We start from the raw sequence: 18,936 nt of genomic DNA, 5'->3' as shown, positions 1-18,936 counted from the left end.
CAGATATCAGTAGGATAGTTAAGCTCAAACCTGCAGCACTTCTTTTTCTCTGGTGAATTTGATAAAAGTGCTTTTCAATCTGATAAACATGGGGTGGATTAAGACTGTGTCTGCACAGCTGCAAATGAATCACATTTTATCTCAAAAGAAGGCATTCAGTTTGCTGATTTTCCTAACCAGCTAACTCCTGTCTGCTCTAAAGCATTACAAAAGAGCTCCAACAGAAAAACCAAGAGTGATTAATTTTCAATTCCCAATGCTTTTCCTCCCTATTACACAGTTTCCTTGTACAGAGACGCTCTGAATGCCTGAGCAGAAGCGACAGTCTGATATATCCTTTTTACAGCCTTAAAATGTGCCACTCCAGTTAGCAGAATAGAGGCAGGACCAGTTACTAGGTGCCTCAGGGAGGTGACTTTTTGTCTGTGCAAGGGGAATCTTTCTGCTTCTTGTGACAGATGAACTGATAAGTGGCTGGATGGGGACTGCAAGTGACAGCAATGGAAGGTGGATGTTTGCCATGCCAATATATCTCAGAGATCAGATGGAGATTTTACTGAGCAAAATGTATATTTTACTATTCCCTATGAATGGATCAAATAAGTTCAGCAATAATCTGGTTTCCATATAAAGGGAGAAAGCCTTCACTTGGAAGGCAGTGTCTTAAAAATGTTTTTACAGCTGACAGCTGGACTGAAGGCATCTTACAGATTTGGTCCTCTGCTGTTACCAGTTGCAGAAACTGCTCACATGTGACACATGCAGGATTGTTTGGGAATGCCCAGCAATCTGGTCAAAGTGTGGGAGGCTCAATGTCCAGCTCTGGTCCTTTCCCTCACATTCAGCATAGTGCTGGGATCCCCTTCACAGAAGGAAGCACAGAGCAGGGACCAAAGTGGGCTCTACAGTGGGACAAAGAGGCATTCAAGAGAAAAGAATGGGGAGAGTAGAAGACACTGGAAGACAGTGGGAGGGGTGGGTTGGTACAGAATGGTGGCCCTGGCTGGGCTGTCTGAACCCTTGATGTGAGCCCAGAGCTGACAGCAGGAGCTCAGGGCAGAACCAGCCTCCCTCCCTCCTTGGCCATGCATCCTCTTTGCTGACATTTGGCAGACCTAGTCCTGGAGAGCCACCCACCAAGGCTCTCCTTCCCACACACTCACAAAAAATCCTCCCTCCCTCTGATATTTACTGCTCCTTCATTAACTACTCTTCATGAAAATGTGCTAGTAGGAGAACTGGATTCATTTAATGTGGTGTGCTCTTCTGGAAGGGTGTTAATAGTAATGAAGGATAGAAAATGGAAGTGGGGGAAATTGAAAAGTTTACTTCACAGGAAAGGATGAACTTTTGTCATGGAAAATCATTTGCCAAATGAAGTAATTTTTTATTGCCATACGTTATTTTGAGCTTGTCTCAAATAAAATAGGTCCTATTTTAATTATTGTGAAAGAACTAAAGCAATGCAATTTCCCTCCTGTCTCAACTTCTGACATGTCAAGTCCATAGCTTTATACTGGGATAGCTATTCCCATACAGCAAGGAAAATCATTTGGATGTGTCATATTTATAATGACATAGTTATATCCACCCTCTTACCCTATTTTAGCTTTTATTTTTGCATGACCTTCTCCTCCCACAGTGGGATTAATTACCCCAGTAGAACTTGCAGAGCTGGCCTTGGCATGGAGAAAATGAATTGTTGCTGCCCATACATTTATACAGCTGTGGCAATCACAGGAAGTAATAATGTACATGCATATATGCTGACTTTGAAGTAGAAGATGCTGTAACCAAAACCAGGTACGTGTGTTTAATTTTAATACCTATAAACTGAAGTGCAGGCATATTAAGGACTAGAATATATTTTCTATATATGAGAGCTCAGGCATATGTAATAGGAACAGCTCTCCCAGGGAGAAAAGAAAGCTACAACATTTTCCTGTGGGCAACAAGATTATGCACAATCCAGAAGCAACTGCAGGCAGACATCACCCGTGGCATTACAGCAATCTGAGCCTGACTACAAATGCAAGGCTTAGGGGCTGCAGGGGAAGCAACCACAGAGTCTTCAGAGAAACAGACTGCCTAAGTCCACAACTGCTAAAGTCCATGTGCTGGATCTGTGAGATAACTAGCAGCACATTGCAGGAAAAAAAAAAAAAAACAAGGAAGCAAGGTATCTGAAAGAGGAACTTTTCAGTGTTCAAATCCCTTTGTGAATACAGCATGTAGCCTTCCTCCAGCAGTCATGTTCAATAGGCACTATGATTTTCCAAGACTGAACTGAGCTGTATAACTTCAGGTAAAACAAATCTGTCCATCATTCTGAGTATTCATGTCTCTCCTAAATGCACATAAAACTGAGTTTTGAGCAAGGGGCTGATATTTGTATATGTACAATGGGTAAGATGAAATTCAGGCAAATCCTTCAGGTTCAGCTACAACACAACTAAAATAAATCATGTCTAAATGACATTACTGAAGAGTAAAAAGGTTATATAAATGGTGTATTTCATAATAATAGCAGTGTTCTAAATTGTGTAAGTTAATGGATTTGGCAAATGTTACCTTCTGCCACCAAAAAAAAGGATAAAACAGTTTAAAAAAAAATTTATAACTCCCCAGTATCAACTTCCTGAAAGTCTCATTATTCCCTCTTGGAAAAGAGGCCATTTGTTTTAACATTGTGGTTGTTGCTTAAGAGGTTTTACATAATTGTTTGCACTAGATATCAGGAACTTGTTTGAAGAATTTGAGTGAGCCCAAAAAAACCCCTCTTCTCTTCTTACTGCCTGCTCTGAGTGTAAACCAGAAACAGCCTCTTTATTGTTTTCTTCATGTTTATTTTTTTTGCCATTAACACTCAGCAGAAAGAGTGTTCACTTTGGGTAAAACAAAAATTACCTAGTGAAACATAGAGTTTCACAAATATTATTTGACTAGGTCTAGAAGTGATAATATCTGTACTGCCCTGGTAAGAATATGAAGAATAACAGAAGTTGTAGGGACAAACTTTCATCACAGTATTTAATCAGGTGTGGGTATGTTTCTTTCCACATACAGTTTCCTTTTCCTTCTTCAGCCCACACAACATTCCTGTTTAATAAACTTTATAGGGAAACCAAAGCCATGTTGATGTGTTCTTGTAACAGTTTGTTGTCAATTGCTTGCTGCTATTCTTTCTCTTGAATATACCAGATATGCAAAGTGAAGTGATAGGAATAATTACTATAGCTTCAGGTTTTCCTAGTTTCTTTGTGGCCTAGAGAGACATCAAACTAATAAACTAAAATTTACACCATAAAGCCACATTTTGTCCTGTACTAAGATAAACATAACTTTGCTCCTCTCCTTTGTTGGGCACAAGACATGCTTTTGGTGGAGATACCTGATGGGATGAAAAAAACATCTTTTCCAGACATTAAATCAGTGCTGGAGCTGTGGGAATCTACACATTCATTATTCTTCCAGTTGGAATCAAAACATGAGTGTATGAAATGCGGTGTTCAACAGTTTTTCTGGGTTGAAATTCATCTGCAAACTAAATGTGATTGTCTGTTTAATCTATCTTTTGGACTGCCACTCAAATAATCAGAGGGTAAAATGCATTACTTGTGCTGACTGAATGAAGGGAAAATGTCACCAACTTTGTATTGGCTTTAAAATCATACCAGATACCAGGACCTATAGAAGAGCAGCTTTTCATTGAACAAGTTAATACTTGACAGTGAAACCATCAGGTGGTCCAAGGTCCTGCTCCAAAACATGGGTTACTGATCAACCTGGGTCACTAAAAGTTCAGGTTGTCTGTTTTGTACTTTGCAGACAGCACGGCTGTTTAAAGCAGTGTTTCTGAAGCTGAAAAACATAAATATCATGTGCTGGGGTTTGGTCCAGGTAACACCAGCAGGACTGTTTGACTACAGCTTACATATAACACAGGGCAGTAAAGGAAAATGTTGTCTGTCTTCACCTTTTCAAAATATTAATTGAAACATTGACATTTTACTGCTGGTTAGGCTACAAGAATTTATGAGTTAATAACAACACTTTTTCTTGAAATATCAAGGAGTCTAAAGCAGAAATTACAATTGTTTTGAGCTTTAAAAAATGTTTCAGATTTCTCAAGCATATAATCCTGTTAAATTTGTGATGCTGCATTTTGATTCATTGTGTAGATTAAGCAGGTGCCATAGAACCAGAGGTGAACATCAGATGGTAGTTTTACCAGCCCTGCTGTGTTTTAAAGAGAATAACAATGGAATAACTATGGAATGCTGTTATAAAATCACACATGTCAACTAGACTACAGCACTAAGTGCCATATCTGGTCCTTCCTTAACCACTTCCAGGGACAGTGATTCCACCACCTCCCTCGGCAGCCCATTCCAAGGTCTAATCGCCCTTTCTGTGATGAAACTCCTCCTGATGTACAACATACACCTTCCCCAGCCCAGAGTAAGACTGTTCTCTTGTCCTGTCGCTGGTTACCTGGGGGAAGAGGCTGACCCTCACCCGGCTACAACCTCCTTTCTGACAGTCCAAAGTGATAAGGTCTCTCCTGAGGCTCCTTTTCTCCAGGTTAAACAACATCAGCTTCCTCACCTGCTCCTCACAGGACTGGTGTTCAGACCAGCTTTGTTTCCTTCCTCTGGACTTGCTCCAGCACCTCAAGTGTCCTTTGTGGACTGAGGAGCCCAGAACTGGATATGTACGTGAGGTGTGGCCTCACCAGTGGAGCACAGGGCAAGTGTGTGTATAGGGAAAATGGTATATCTGAGCAAGAAACAGCACCTTAGAACCAAATCACACTTGCTAATGAGGAGTTTTCTCATAAACACCTGGTGAGGTGAGGGATGGGAAGAGTGTGAAACGCCGGCAGCAAATTCCTGGGAGTTTGTAAGAGCTGCCAATTAAAGGGCCAGGAAAACAGCCCGAAAGAGCCGGGCCAGGCACTCCAAGCTCTCCCAGCTCCCGAACGGGGCTCTAACACAGAACCCTCTGGGCGGCCCCGCGGGGAGGCGCGGAGCGGTGCCGGGAGGCGCGGGCAGCCCGCGGGCAGGCGCGGAGCGGTGCCGGAGGGCGCGGGCAGCCCGCGGGCAGGCGCGGAGCGGTGCCGGAGGGCGCGCCCGCCGCGGAGCCCGGCCCGGCCCCGCCGGCGCGGAGGCGGAAGCCGCGCCGATGAGCTGTGCGCGCTGGGCAGCGGCCGTGCGGAGCCCCGCGCTGTGCCGAGGTAAGAGGGAACGGCCCTGCCTTGTCCCCCGCCGGGATGTGGGGACGGGGCGCTGTCATCGCCCTGGCCGCAGTGGCCGCGGCCCTCTGGCTGCGGCGGGACCAAGGTACAAACCCCGGAGCGCCGGCCCGGGCGGGAGCGGGGGACCGGGTGCTGCCGGAGCCGCGGGCGGCCGGGCCGTGCGCGTCCCACGGAGGGAAAGGGCCCTGGCCGGGGGCTGGGCCGGGGCGGGAGGGAGGCGGTGGCGGCCCCGTGACGCTGCCGCCGGAGAGCAAAACCGAAGCGAAGGGGCGGCAGCGGGGCCCAGCGCGATGCAGCCCCCCTGGCTGCCGCGGGGGCCGGCCGGGCCGCTCACCTGCCCGCGGAGGGACGGCCGGGGGCGGGGGCAGCGCTCGCAGACCCGACCCCCAGCCCCGCCGCGGATCTGCCGAGGGCAGCGCTGCCGGGTCCCCGCGGGCCTGCGGGCGGCGCCGGCTGCGGCGCGGCTGTGGCGGCGGCCTGCAGGGGCAGCGCTGCCGCGCTGTGTGCCCGGTGCCGCCGCGGTGCGGGGACAGCCCGCCGGCTCTGCTGACACGGCGGCCGGGGCGCGGTGATGTCGCTGCCCGCGCTGGCGCGGCGCGGCCCGGCACGGCGGTGCGCGGGGGTGAGGTAGGCGCCGAGCGGAGCTGCAGCGCCTGTCTGTGTGTGTGTGTGTGTGTGCGCAGGGATCGCGCTCCACTGCGGCGGGGAGGGAGGGAGGGAGGAGGAAGAGAGGGAGGCAGGCGCACTGTGATGAGCAGAGCCTCCAAGTCCAGCCAGCGCCGTCGTCCTGTCGCTCCCAGCGGAGCCCGGGGCGGGGGAGCGGCAGCGCACGGATGACTGCCTGAGTGGGGGCGAGAAGGGGACCGCGGCTCCTCGCCGGGTGCCCGCTTGTTTATTTCATCCTTTCATCTCGCTTGTTTATGTTCATCATCCTTTTCGGAGGGGGCAAGTCAAGGGGAAGAGGCGTTTTTCTTTCTCTTTTTTTTTATTTTTTTTTTTTTTTCTTCCTACCCCACTACCCCCCTTGTTGCAGGTGCCCGCTACGCAAAGCGGCGCCTGGAAAGTTTTGTGTGCGCGCGTGCGGGCTGCGAGCGGCGGCGGCCCGGGATGCGGGGCCCGGGGCCCGGCTCTCCGCCGCTGCCCGCCGCACCGCGGCTGCCGGGGCTGGCGTAGGCGCCCCCTGGGAGAGCCGCGTGCGGGCACTGAACCCCCTCCCTCCTCCCCGCCGCCCTCCTCCGCCCCCTCCGTCCCTCCCTCTCTCCCTCCCTCCCTCCTTCCCTCTCCCCGGTGCGCGGCCATTGCAGTGACCCCGGCCGGCCAAGGATGATTACGAACACGCGGGGCTTCCTGTGGTCGGATCTGGAGACGCGGGCGCTGCTGGAGATCTGGGGCGAGGCGGACGTGCAGTCGGCGCTGGACGGCAACTTTCGGAACAGCCATGTGTACCGGGACGTGGCGTGCCGCCTGGCCGAGCTGGGCTTCGAGCGCACCCCCGAGCAGTGCCGCATCCGCATCAAGGGCCTCAAGCGGCAGTACTACCAGGCCCGGGACGGGCTGAAGAAGAACGGGCACGCCCGCAAGATATGCAAGTACTACGACGAGATGGACCGGATCCTGAGCTGCCGGGGGGGCCCCGAGGGCGGCCCCGAGCCGCTGGCTGCACCACCCGAGGGTGCCCCGCCGCCCGCGGGGCCGCTGGCCGCGCCGCCCGCGCCGGGCACGCCGCTCCACAGCCGCGAGCTGGACGAGCTGGACGAGGACGCCGGGCCGGAGTCCCCCCGCGACAACTTCACCGAGGATTCCGGCGAGTGCTCGTCCTACGCCGACCACCCCATCAAGGTGGAGTGCCCGTCCTTCGCCATCCCCGTGCCGCCGGGTGACGGTGAGTAGTAGCTCCGGGTGTCCTCTCCTCACCCCGCGGCTCTCGCAGCCCCGCTGCCGGCGCTTCTCAGTGCCTTTTGCCTGGTGCTGCTGCCTCCTGTCCGGTCCTTGGCGCTCCGAAAGGCGCCCGTGCCTCCCCCCGCTCCTGCACCTTGCGCTCCCCGGGAGCGGGCTGCTGGAAATGCTGCATGCCGGGGAGGAGGAGATGCTGCGGACAGGGACTCTAGCGAGATTTTATCCGCATTTATCAATGGGAGACCCCTGGAAAACTAGCGCAGAGATTATCGAGACAAAGTGTCAGGTAGCATTGTGCAAGAAAATAAGCATCCTTCTCGCTGGAGGATTTTCCTGTTCCCTGCAGACTGTGTGCAGTTTTGCTAATCGGCATTAAAACAATGATGACGATAATACCTGAGAAATCTGCTTATTGTTGCAGATGGGCCGGAAAGCTAGGGGAAAGCTTTTAAATGATCAATTGCACGGGTTGTTTCAGAAACACTGTTTCTAACTTTATCTAGCTTGCGAACAGAAACAGCGCTTCAGTAAAGCTTGTCCTTTCCCTGTGCGTTCTTTACCGTCCACATTTGTGTTGTGGAGGTGTGGGGAAAATGTCGCTTGTTTGTTTTCAATCTAGATTAATGCAGACTTTTTAATACAAACGTGAACCTGTCTTCAGAAGTTGACATCACTTAGGAATCAGCCAATTGGTTGACGTTTAAGCAACCTTTTTACACTTAAACCCCTTCAAAGAGTTGTTTACACTAATGTTCTTTTGAAATGCAAATCTAGAATGCCAACAGACTGAAACTCAATTTAGATTAATGTAATTACCTGCAATACACAAATGAGGCTATACTATTTAATAACCTTCACTCAAACCTTTTTAGAAGATGAAAAAGACTCCTATTGTTGAAGTTTAGTACTACAACAATTTAAAAATGCCTCTGTGATTTTTGTGTTACCCTTGCAACTTGGTAGAAGTTTGTGTGTTTGCTTTAGTACTCTGAAAGAAAAATATCTCAAATAAATACAGCTCATATTGAGAAAGTAACATAATGCTTTGTGAGATGTTAGGTCACATCTTGTATGGAGATTTTTTGCTGCTTTCCTCTTAGAAAATTGTTTTCCATCAGAAAAATAATAGATTCTTTCCTTGCTTTAGGCTTTAAAGAAGTCAATGCTCCAACTATTACCCCACCTCTCAACCAGCCCAAAAGATCAAAAAAACGCCATACAAATTTGACATTGGATAAAATGATGGAAAAATTCCTGCAGCAGAGCATGGATACAGATGAGAAATTTTACAGATTCGAAGAGCAGAGGCTCAGAATTGAGGACAAGCGTCGGGAAGCTGAGCATGCTCGAGAACTCCAGATGTTGCAGATGTTGGGACAGATGTTGGCTGGAATTTCATCTACTGTATCACAAAGGTCACAGTCTATACCAGCAAGCCCACCTCGGAGAGCAAACCATCGTTCATATGCGGATAACTTTAATTATAATGCTATGACAGCAACACTTTCTCCACCGATAGGTACTTCCCTCTACAGCATAAATAAAAAGCTAGGGTACTTTTTAAAACTTCTGTGTGAAAGCACTGGTAGGAATAAGCTTTTGAAAATAAAAGCTAATTATTTGATACTGTGGTGAAGGTGTTTGTCTGATGTCAAATGAAATTGAATGATTATTCGTACCATTGTGCTGATTATTTAATACAGGTACATTAGTTATAACAGAATTTGATGAGCAAAGTGAAACCTGTAAACCTTGGGAACTTCTTTCCACATTTGTGTCTCTGTACAGTGAAGTTAGGAGGAGTTTTGTATGTAAAAAACAAGTAGGAGAGTTGCTGGAAGCATTAGTTACTTTGTAGCAGAAATTTTGCTGCTGTTCTGCTTGAGTTTTCAAGCATAACTCAGTATATGAAGTTAAGGCTGTGCATGTGTTTTTTCAGGGCTGGGAAAAAAGTGGAGTTTTGTCTACACCGAAGTAAGTCAGATGTTAAAGATCTAGCTTCTTTAAAATAAATTTATTTACAACAAAATTCTGAATCTTCTCAATTAAACAGTGTGTTATTGTAGTAGGTGTAATAGAAGATGAAAATATTTGCTTATTTTTTCTTTCCTGCACCACCTCTTTATAAATTCAATGGGCATCTGAATTTACTTTAAAGAAAAAGGCAAAGCAGTATCTCAAGAATTGGTATTTATGCACAAGCTCTTCTTTCTGTACCTCATGTGGGCCAGAATGATGGGATCTCTGTGCCTGTGGCATTTATCTGTATCATGGTCGTGGACTGCATGGGCAGGAGGAAATCAGGGATTACTCCATCAGTGCTGGAACTAGAGTCAGATTGGGGCTTAGTGATTGTAGACTGCCACGTGGAAATGAAACAAGTCTTACTCTGTTCTCATTCTGAATTTCACACTGCTTGGAAGGAAAAAAGTCTAGTCTGGAAAGAAAAAAAAAAAAAAACAAACAAGCCACCCAGTATCAGTGTTGAATAATAACCTGGCATGCCAAATCCTAAGGGGTTTTCTTTGGGTCCTGAGAGGCTGTTCCAGTTGTGTGTTAGTCACTGATCTCTGTAAATTTGTGGCAGACTGGGTGCTTGGGATTGTGGAGTGTTTAGGCTGGCAGATCTAGTTGTGTTTCTTGAGTGGATAGTTGGTGTGTAGGATTTCCTGGTGGCAGCAGAGTTTTGTAGATAATTTATGGGATATGAATGGATACAGTGTTTCAAATGTTATTTTCACTTTTAAAATAAGGGAAAACTGGTGTGCTGCAGAAAATCCCTTAGGAAATAATTTAAGGTTCTAGACTGGAGTGAAGGTACCTGCAAGACCTTACCCTTATTTGTGAAAGTTTTTTCCTGAGAAGCTTAATTATGTGTAACAACCTGAAACTGAGGTTCAGTTTTTCTCATTGAATTTCATCATATAGGTGTACAGGCATATTGCACTGTGCAAAAATACATTTTATTTATTTAACCATAGCAAGAGCAATTTGAGATCCTAATCTTATAATTGGCAAAACTGTAAGAAAGTGTTTATGCTAAAATGTGAACATAAGGCTTCAGGCAACACATCTTTTAAGGAATTAAGATTTTATTTGTTAAGAGCTGAATATGCCATAGTGATTCTGTAGGTAGAGTAGGGCTATATTAAAAATGGCTTTTTGCATAGTTCTACTTTCTCTCCATTTATTGTGTAGTCACTTTATATTCCCACATGAACAAAAACCAGCAGCAAATAAACAGAAGGCCTTCTTAACAATGCTGCACTTTAAAGGTTCCAAGCTATATAATGTTCTTGTGTGGTTGAAAACCAGTGAGTGTATGAAGTGTGATTTAAAGACAGTAATCTGCATGTTTTCAGAGGAGATGGGCATTTTGTTCTCCTCTGGGTCACTGCAATGCTGTTTTGGCTATAATCCAAAACAAGTTGTGTTTTTTTTTATTTTATTTTCATTCCTGTCTTCACCCCTCGCCCTGTTTTTTATTATTTCTAAGAGTGGGATGCCTGTATTCAAAAGCAAAAGATCAACCAAGATATTTATCATTATTGAAGACTAAAGCATACTATTACTGAAAATTAGCATGTCTAGTTCAGGTTTATATTCCATGGAAGACAGAGAAAAAGATGCACTTTAATGATAGCACACAGTTTTGGAATTTTCTTGTTTATTACATTTTTTTTCCTTATTATGCACAGTATTCCTGGAACAGCTTTTCTTGATTTATTTATTTTTCCTCCTTTTTTTCTCTCCTCTGTATTTTGGAGTTGGGAGGTGGGGTTACTGAGTTTTTTACAGCTGAAAATAAGGAGTATCATGGGAATTGTTTTCTACATAATTACATTATATGTGTGTAGCAGTTCCTTGAAGGATTTTTTTTTTTTGTAAAAAAGAAAGTGAGCATGGCTGTGGTGTAGGACACTGATACTCTAATTCAAATAAGCTGCTCTTCTGAACAAAATTTTACAGGTAATGAGGAGCTTTTAAGAACTTGCTCTTTTAGTGTATTTGCTGCAGTTTATAATTAACACATTGTTGATAGAAGTAGGAATCTTCACATTTTTCCCATGTTAGGAAAATATTTTAATTCTTTCTAGTTGTAATTGTTGAAGTAATTTTTTCTTCTAAATTCTTGTAGCCTTTTGAAAGTCATTTGGACACAGCCTACTGAGTGTGCAGTTGTTTTAGTATGTGGCTTGACATGTAGCTTTGCATCAGAGATCTGGAGATGTATTATAGCTAAAAATGATGTGTGTGTGATATTTGTGATGTTTGCATCTAGCGTGTTGGAATATAGTTTTGCAGAAAGACTTTCACTGTGCTTTGTAACTGCCTACCAAAATAAAAAAACAGTGAGCTAGGCCCTGGTTCTGCTAAGAGGTGCAAGTCTTTAAGGGGAAGCGAAATATAAGGTAGGGTGTACATTTAAAATTTGGTTTCAGTTGCTTTGTGCTTGCTCTGTGGATGTGTTTAGTCCTTACTAAATGTTCCTATTTCAGTTGAGCTTAATTATGGAACTGATTTCAGGCTGCACTAAGAAGGTATTTCTAGTTACAAAATGTTCATATAACTATTCTGGGTTGTTTCTTTCTGTACCTGAGCCCTAAATTAGAACTGTGAACAGTCAGTGAGAATATTCTCTTCATCAGACCCTGAATGCCACCTTCCCTAGTTACTCACTGTTCTAAAGGCCTTTAAGTGACAAAGCATTTGGATTTTAGACGTGTAACCATGTGATTTTATTAGTCTACATGAGCACTTAAAAGAAATGCTTGACATTAGTTTAAGGCAGAACATTCTTTGAAGTAACACTTATCTTCTTCTTTTCAGTTATAGAGAGATCTTTTTCACTGCACAGAACACACACTCTGAAGGATATGGAGAACATTTTCCAGCTGGTGCGCAATGTTATCCCTCCTCTGACAGGGAAAAAGCATAAAGGTCAAGATGGTCGTATAGGCATTGTTGGAGGATGTCGAGAGTAAGTCAAATAGAACTTTGGGTTTTGCTTCTGATAAAGCTTCAGGATGTCACAACTACATGTAGAAGCCATTTAAACTCACACTTAATTCCAGAGAGCTTCAATACTCCATTATCATGACCATGCATACTTAGGAAAGAGCATGTTACGTTGCAGATGTGTTGCAAAATTTTGATACTGAATGTAACAGGAACTTAAAATGCTGCTTGTGTTTACCTTCTCTGTCTTTTTTTGACCAGCAAAATCTCTGCTTTCAATATTAGTCTTTTCCCATTTTATGATGAGATTTTAGAATGAGTAGAGTAGGACAGTGGCACATCTGATTTTTTTGCTTTCTTGGGAACTGTCTCTGTATTTTCTTATGCTATGTTTTTTTGTGGGCTTTTTAGTTTGGAAAATACTGGTATTTACTAGATTCTGTCAATAACATGTACTGGAACAATGGAAATATCCTATTTCAGGTAAAAAAAGATGTACTGCATAAATCAGTTAAATTATGTACTGACCTAATACTTTGAGCCACTACACCTTCCTGTTTTTCATTTTCCCCTTTTGAAAAGGAGATGACATCTTTCTCCTGTAAGATAGGTCTACTGTTGGACATATTAATAAACATCCCATAAGGAACAAAACTGCTGTCTTGTAGCTGGGTTGAATAGCCAGGAGTTAGGAGCTAATGGTCCTAAGTTTTTACCTCTTGGCTGAAGTAAGTACCTTTGGAGGGTGATGGTGTTCATATCTCTCTTCAGTTTTTTATAATGAGAATTTAGGGCAACTGGAATCACAGTTTAGGCACTTTAGTTAAGCATCTAAAGCCAGATGGGATTGATCCAGGTCACAGATCCCATATTTAGCTGGCAGACAGTTTTTGGTTCTTGTTTTGTTTGTCTCTAAAGTTTTACCTCTGTTACTTGAGAAAATTTTGCTGGTTTCTGGCATGATCTTCGTGAATATTTATATGGAAGATCATTATCTAATCTTATTACTGTGCTTCCTAACCTAAATTTTATTTCATTTTAGATACACTGGAGCACCATATTTTGCTGCAATTACAGCTCTCAAAGTGGTATGTGTTCTTTTATACAAGTCCAAAAGCAACTTTTCATCATTTCTGTTGCCTAGGTGTCATGTCTAAAATAGCATTCATTCTGTAGTGCACATGAACTTTGAGCTCAAGAAGATCTTCTCTTGAGCAAAGAAAATCCTTAGTCCAGAATTTGTAGAAATACTTTATAAATGCGATATTTACTGTGTTTCATTCACTGTGTTTCCTTTCTCTGTGTAAGGTGAAGTTAGAAATATGTCTAGAATTAGACAATTTCAGGGACTTGGATAGGAAATTTCAAGACTTGATGATATATTTTCTCCAAAAGTGAACAATAAAATAACCTTAGATTATTGTTTAAAGTTACGGTTTTTTGCACTGTAGTGAGTTTATCAGAATTTTTTTCTCAACCTGATAAAACTTTAACCTAGTAAAATTCTTACATGCTGCAAGTTTAAAGATTGTGGGTGGAATTCAGTGTAATTTCTAATAGCACATTTTATTTGCATTCTAATCTTCATCATAAGTGTTTTCTAAGCTTTTATTTTTTCATAAAAGCATGAACTTCCTTATTTTATTGACATATTAAATGGTTAAACAGACTATGTAAATACAGGATGATTGTTTAAATGTAAACTTTAAAAAGTCATGCTTGCATAATACATCTAATTTTCAGAATGCTGTATATAGTGTGTCAGTACTTTCAGTTCATTGTATATATTTTTCTTTTTGAAGATTTCTCTCAATACATAGGTAACCATCACAGATATTTCTAGCCACCTCTTCCCTCAGGATGCAAACCCTTAAAGATTTAAAACTGAAATGATGTTATTTAACCATATTATTATAAAATCCCAAGGCCACTCAACTTTCTGTCCACTATGTGCAAATCCAGTGGTAATACTGGGAGGTTCCTTACTGAAATCACTTGATTTGAGGTTACATCTGCACATAAACAGTCAGAGTAGCTTGAAATGTTACATGTATAGTAGTAAAGCAAAGAAGACACTTTCTTAATACTGGGAAATTTCAGTGTGCATGACCAATATAAGATCACTGGTCTGCTTACATAATTTTAAGTGTATTCTGGTTTTTTGAGTTGGTAGCAGAAGCTTGAGACTCAACTCTTCAGCTTTAATGTTTACTTAACATAGGGTGTGTTGCCAAAATTGTGCCAGTCTTTTTCTTGTATGAATTTGGCCCATTGAGTAAAAATGGTAGGACTAGAGATGTATTCATGGGTTGCCATAGCTGTATTTTGCAAGTATGTTACAGTAGTATTATGGCTCTCTTATGTAGTTTTTCTCCTTTTCATCTGTTTTCTTTTGTTCATGAGACATTGTAGTCTTTGCTCATCTACAGATGAGAAACATTCCTCAAGTGGATAAAAATTTGAGATTTGTGTTTTCAGTCATTCTGTAAGTGAGAAACAAAAAAAAAAAAAAACATTGGAAGTTAGATACAGAAAGAACAGAATGTTTCATACTAGTCTATGCCAAAATAGAAGAAAGACAATAAAATTTATTTAACCTATTGAGAAAAAAGAATTCAGTTGAATTATTAGTTGAGTAATGTTTGGAATGGTGAAGTTATTATTAAGTATAAATTTGCTAATACTGTTTGCAAATTTTCTTTTTTAGGGTGCAGATTTGTCCCATGTGTTTTGTACCAAAGATGCAGCAACAGTAATCAAATCATATAGTCCAGAGCTGATTGTTCATCCAGTTCTGTAAGTGACATACATTTTGTTTAAATGAGCTACTCAGGCTTACTAGTTTTAATATTTCAGTCTGATAATCAATTAGTTTGTGGGGTGTTTTTTTGCTGAGTAACTGGATTGATGAGCTGGAGATCACAAGAACTCCAGGCTTTGTCCTTTCATTACAAGCAGTTGAATATTAAATATGAGATGGTCAGTTGTGAATTTCTTTTCATGACTGTCAAAGTACAATTTCTAAAAAGCAAAGAACTTTCTTTCTGCTTCTTGCTGATGTGTTCTGTGATTGTAATGCATTTCTCAGTGAACAGTAGCAAGATCCAGAACTACAAATTACTACAAGTCAGCATTTTGCAATCTGCATTTGAAAGGCAAATGGAGTGTGTTCTCTTGCTTCTTCAGCCCTAGTAGTATTTAATAGTATGTATCTGTTTTCCTCTCACTGCTGTGTGTATAGACACCTGTGCAAAATTACTAGGCAAGAGAGATGCTAATTCTCCTTTTTCTTCATGTGTATGTTTTTTGAGATATGCACTTGTTCTTGGGAATAAATAGATGTTCCAAAATTATATAAAATAGAGGATTTAATTAAGAAGAGGAAAAGTTTAATAAGTAACTGTCCTCCTATTTGGAAAAATCAGCATGTGTGTGCTTCTCTGAATTTTCCTTCTGAATGTGTTACTGATTGATGAACTTTCTCAGGATAAATTTGTTTCATCTAGGTGTTATGATTATTTGTAATGAGCACTGCAAATGAGAATTTAGATGTGTGCCTTAGGTATGTGCCTCTGCACATAGCTTGCACCAGTGCATGTCAGTCTGTTACTGTATGTAGCAAAGCTGTGATTAGAGTAGGAAAAGTATAATTTAAAAACATGTTTGTCAGATACTGCTGTCAGGAAGGATTTATGACAGCAGAAATATTTTGGTGTCAGAGAACTAGAACATGTTTTTCCTTATGGGAATGCCCATGGTTGGGAGTCGTAAGCTTATTGCATTTTGAAGGTGGGTTTCATTTCTGTCTCTGGAAACAGAGGTGCTTAGAAGGAAGGCACTTAAACAGGGTTGTGTTTTGTTGGCTGCTTTTTCCCCCACTTCCCAAAGATAGAAGAAACCCATAGCTTTATGGATTTCAGACAAAATAAAAATGTTTGAAAGCAAGGGAGAGATAGTTTTTACCAGTACTCTTTGCCTCTTCACTCTAAAAAGCATCTCTTCAGTTGATATCATATGATAGCAAATGCAATGGAGAAGCCTAATGGCAATATTAACATTTAACCTGAGGTGTCTTGATGTGTCCCACTTGAAACAGAGCATATGGTCATCTTGTGTGGCAACGAGTTGACCTTGCCTTGAGAAAAGCATTGTTTGTGTACATGAGGGTTCTTGATGTTTGGTAATGGAAAACATTAATAGGAGAAATAGAAGCAGCACAGAGGAAAAGGGAGGTGAAAATAGGGTTAACAGTACACTTCTGTTCATGAAGGACCAGACTGTACCTGCTAAGAAAGAGTGGGATTTTTATATTGTTTGTATACACAGATTGTCAGTGTCTTCTGTGGAATTCAGATTTCAGTGAAAACTCTCTTCTTCCTATCTGCAAAAAGAAATTTAGGTTCTAAACTTCTGCTCTGTCTATGAGTTCCTTCAGCTGTACACAGTACAGTCAATCTACAGATTTTCATATCCATATTAAATCTGTGACTTAGTATTTCATATTTTTATTAAAACTCTGATTAATTTCACACAGACAGCTTGGGCTAATTGCATAATGCAGTGGATCTGTAAATATTGTTTACATGACATTCAAAATTAAAAACATGCAAATATCTGAGTGATCAGATTTTACTTATTAAATTTTCTCCTATTTTTATCTCTTCTCCTTCATTCTCAAACCAGGACAGAGGGAAAGAGAAAACAGTCTTTTTCTGGTTAGAAAGGAAACAATCTTGATTGACTCTACTGAGGCCAGGTTTTGTTGAAATTTACACCAACAGCTTGTTTTTCTTGTAAGGTGCTTTGTGCTGGGCGTCACACTTCCCGTAGGATCCTTTCTGTGCTGTGGAGTTCTGCAGGCAGGGCTGGCTGCTCTCCCTTCAGAGCCTGATCTCCTAAACAGCTTTGTACTTTCTCTCTTCACGCATGGGAGAGCCACGGGTAAAACCACGGGCAGCTATGGCATTGTTTTCTTTGTGTCTCTCCCTAAAACTTTGCTTTGTTATGATTTCTCCCTGACCCTTCAGAGTAACTAGGTAGCTGTTGTACCACTCTCTTATTATGCAAATCCTAATTATGGCCCCGTGTTCAAACTCCTTGTTTGAGCAGCTTGGCATTTTGCCAGGGTTCAGCTGCCATTTTGTACTGCCTGGAGTCTGACATTTTATCATCTTAGCTGCCACTGCTTTCTCTGCTGCCTTCACCTCACAGGGGATCACCTCAAGGGAAGAAAATGCTCTTTCCTTGCCCCCTCTGAGTGCTTGGGCTCTTCTGGCTCATTAGAGCTGCTCTTGTGGATCTCTGCCAGCATGACTGGTGAAGGCACGTGAGAGTTAGAAGTTGGACTGGAGTGTTTCAGGTCTTTGGCAGATGTCTGTCACTTGAAGGATGCAGAGAAGGTTATGTGAGTGATTGAGCTGGATTGCAGAAGGAGGGTTATGAAAATGAACATCAATCTTGCAGCACTGCCAGGGCAATTCCATGTGACCTCAGATGTAGTCCATCCTGGGAATCCTTTTGGTGTAACATTCCATGCTGGGGACACCCATAGTGCCACTCTCTGTGGTTTTTGCTTCTTGACTTCATTCCTTGTAAGTGAATGTGAGAGCTGCAAGTGACAGCTTGGGATCTGGAAAGATGGTGCTTCAGCTCCTGCCTCTGTGTCCTCACTACCTGAGCAGAATAATGAAAGCAGGGTGTCTAGGGGCTGTGAATAGTCAGTGTTATCAATAGTAACTTTTCCTTTTTATTCAGGGATTCTGTCAAATGCATTATGGTCCCTTTCACAATGACATGGTATTGTTCAAAAATTGACCAGCTCGATTAACCAGTTCAATATTGTTGTCGTCTGACTTTTGCTTTCCTGTGAAGAAGCAAAAAATGTCTATCACAGAAGTTGGAGTGTTTTGAGTAGTGGATTATTCCACTATTATATATTAATATACCACTATACAGTCTTGGTAACATCTGCTCTCCTTGGTCTTGTTACTGCTACCCCAGGTTTGTGAAGCTTTTTCCTATTTTGTCAGGTAATGTGCTCCTACTGTAAATGCTTCACAAATACAGGCAAGATAAAACTTAGCTTTGCATTTTATTAAGTTTTATTGCAGGTGTTCTCTGTATGGATTTTTGCTGTAGATGTGTGCACACTTCCTTCATGCATTTCCAGAGAAGAGTTTTCAACAGCTTTTTTATATTTTCCATGTTAGTGGCCTGGCTCAGATCAGGTTGAATAGACTTCTTGGATGCCTGCGTTGGGTATCCTCTCCTGGATAGGCAAGTGATCACAGAGCTAAATGAGCCAGTTGTATGTTGGAAGAAGAGAGAAGAAATCTATTGTGCTATATTCCCCTCTTGCAGGGATTTTTCATAATTGTAGAGAGATTTTTTTCTCTATAGGCCAGAAAAGAGCCAGATACTACTGAGTAACCCCCCTTGTAAGCTAGTTATCAGACAGTTTGTAAAGTCAATAGTCAATATACTCCTTAATCTCCAGGGTTTTATCAGAGAAATAGAATGAGGTCATTAATTTCTTGTGGTGCCAAAGAGGTGATGTAATTTTACATTATCCACCAAAAAAGCAACCTTTGAACAAGGCATGGATTTAGAGCCAATACCTTCCTCTTAGCTGGTTGGATCTCTGGGTTTGTGTGGACCAGGAAAGATTGTCAGAATTACTAGAAGTCTTACAGCTAATTGCAGAGTTCAGGTTTCGGGTTGCATTTTGAAAAAGATGATTCTTTTGAGTTTGAAATAAGAATAATTGGGAAGAAAATTCTCCTGAGGACTGTGTTGAGACCAGTTACCTTTAATGAAGTAACTCA

General features: G+C 42.5%; 2 protein-coding genes across 7 annotated transcripts in view; one reads left to right on the top strand and one right to left on the bottom strand.

Moving 5' to 3' along the window:
* COL4A1 (collagen type IV alpha 1 chain) overlaps positions 1-18,936 on the bottom strand; it is a 366,614-nt gene that overhangs the window by 314,836 nt on the left and 32,842 nt on the right. The window lies entirely within an intron of this gene.
* Positions 4,910-18,936, top strand: part of NAXD (NAD(P)HX dehydratase) — a 48,426-nt gene continuing 34,399 nt past the window's right edge. The window contains exons 1-6 of one of the 6 annotated variants that reach the window (XM_079324116.1): positions 4,910-5,236; positions 6,562-7,139; positions 8,301-8,672; positions 11,984-12,134; positions 13,155-13,200; positions 14,820-14,908. In XM_079324116.1, coding sequence (XP_079180242.1) covers positions 6,581-7,139; positions 8,301-8,672; positions 11,984-12,134; positions 13,155-13,200; positions 14,820-14,908 — 1,217 coding nt within the window. In that variant the 5' untranslated portion in view covers positions 4,910-5,236; positions 6,562-6,580. Of the gene's footprint in view, positions 5,343-5,669; positions 5,885-6,561; positions 7,140-8,300; positions 8,673-11,983; positions 12,135-13,154; positions 13,201-14,819; positions 14,909-18,936 lie in introns of those variants that run through there. The other 5 variants (XM_079324115.1, XR_013776574.1, XM_079324114.1 and 2 more) reach the window with 5 other exon arrangements.

This window comes from Erithacus rubecula (genome assembly GCF_903797595.1).
Source record: "Erithacus rubecula genome assembly, chromosome: 1".
Lineage (NCBI taxonomy): Eukaryota > Metazoa > Chordata > Aves > Passeriformes > Muscicapidae > Erithacus > Erithacus rubecula.
This window is presented reverse-complemented; position numbering and strand designations above follow the sequence as displayed.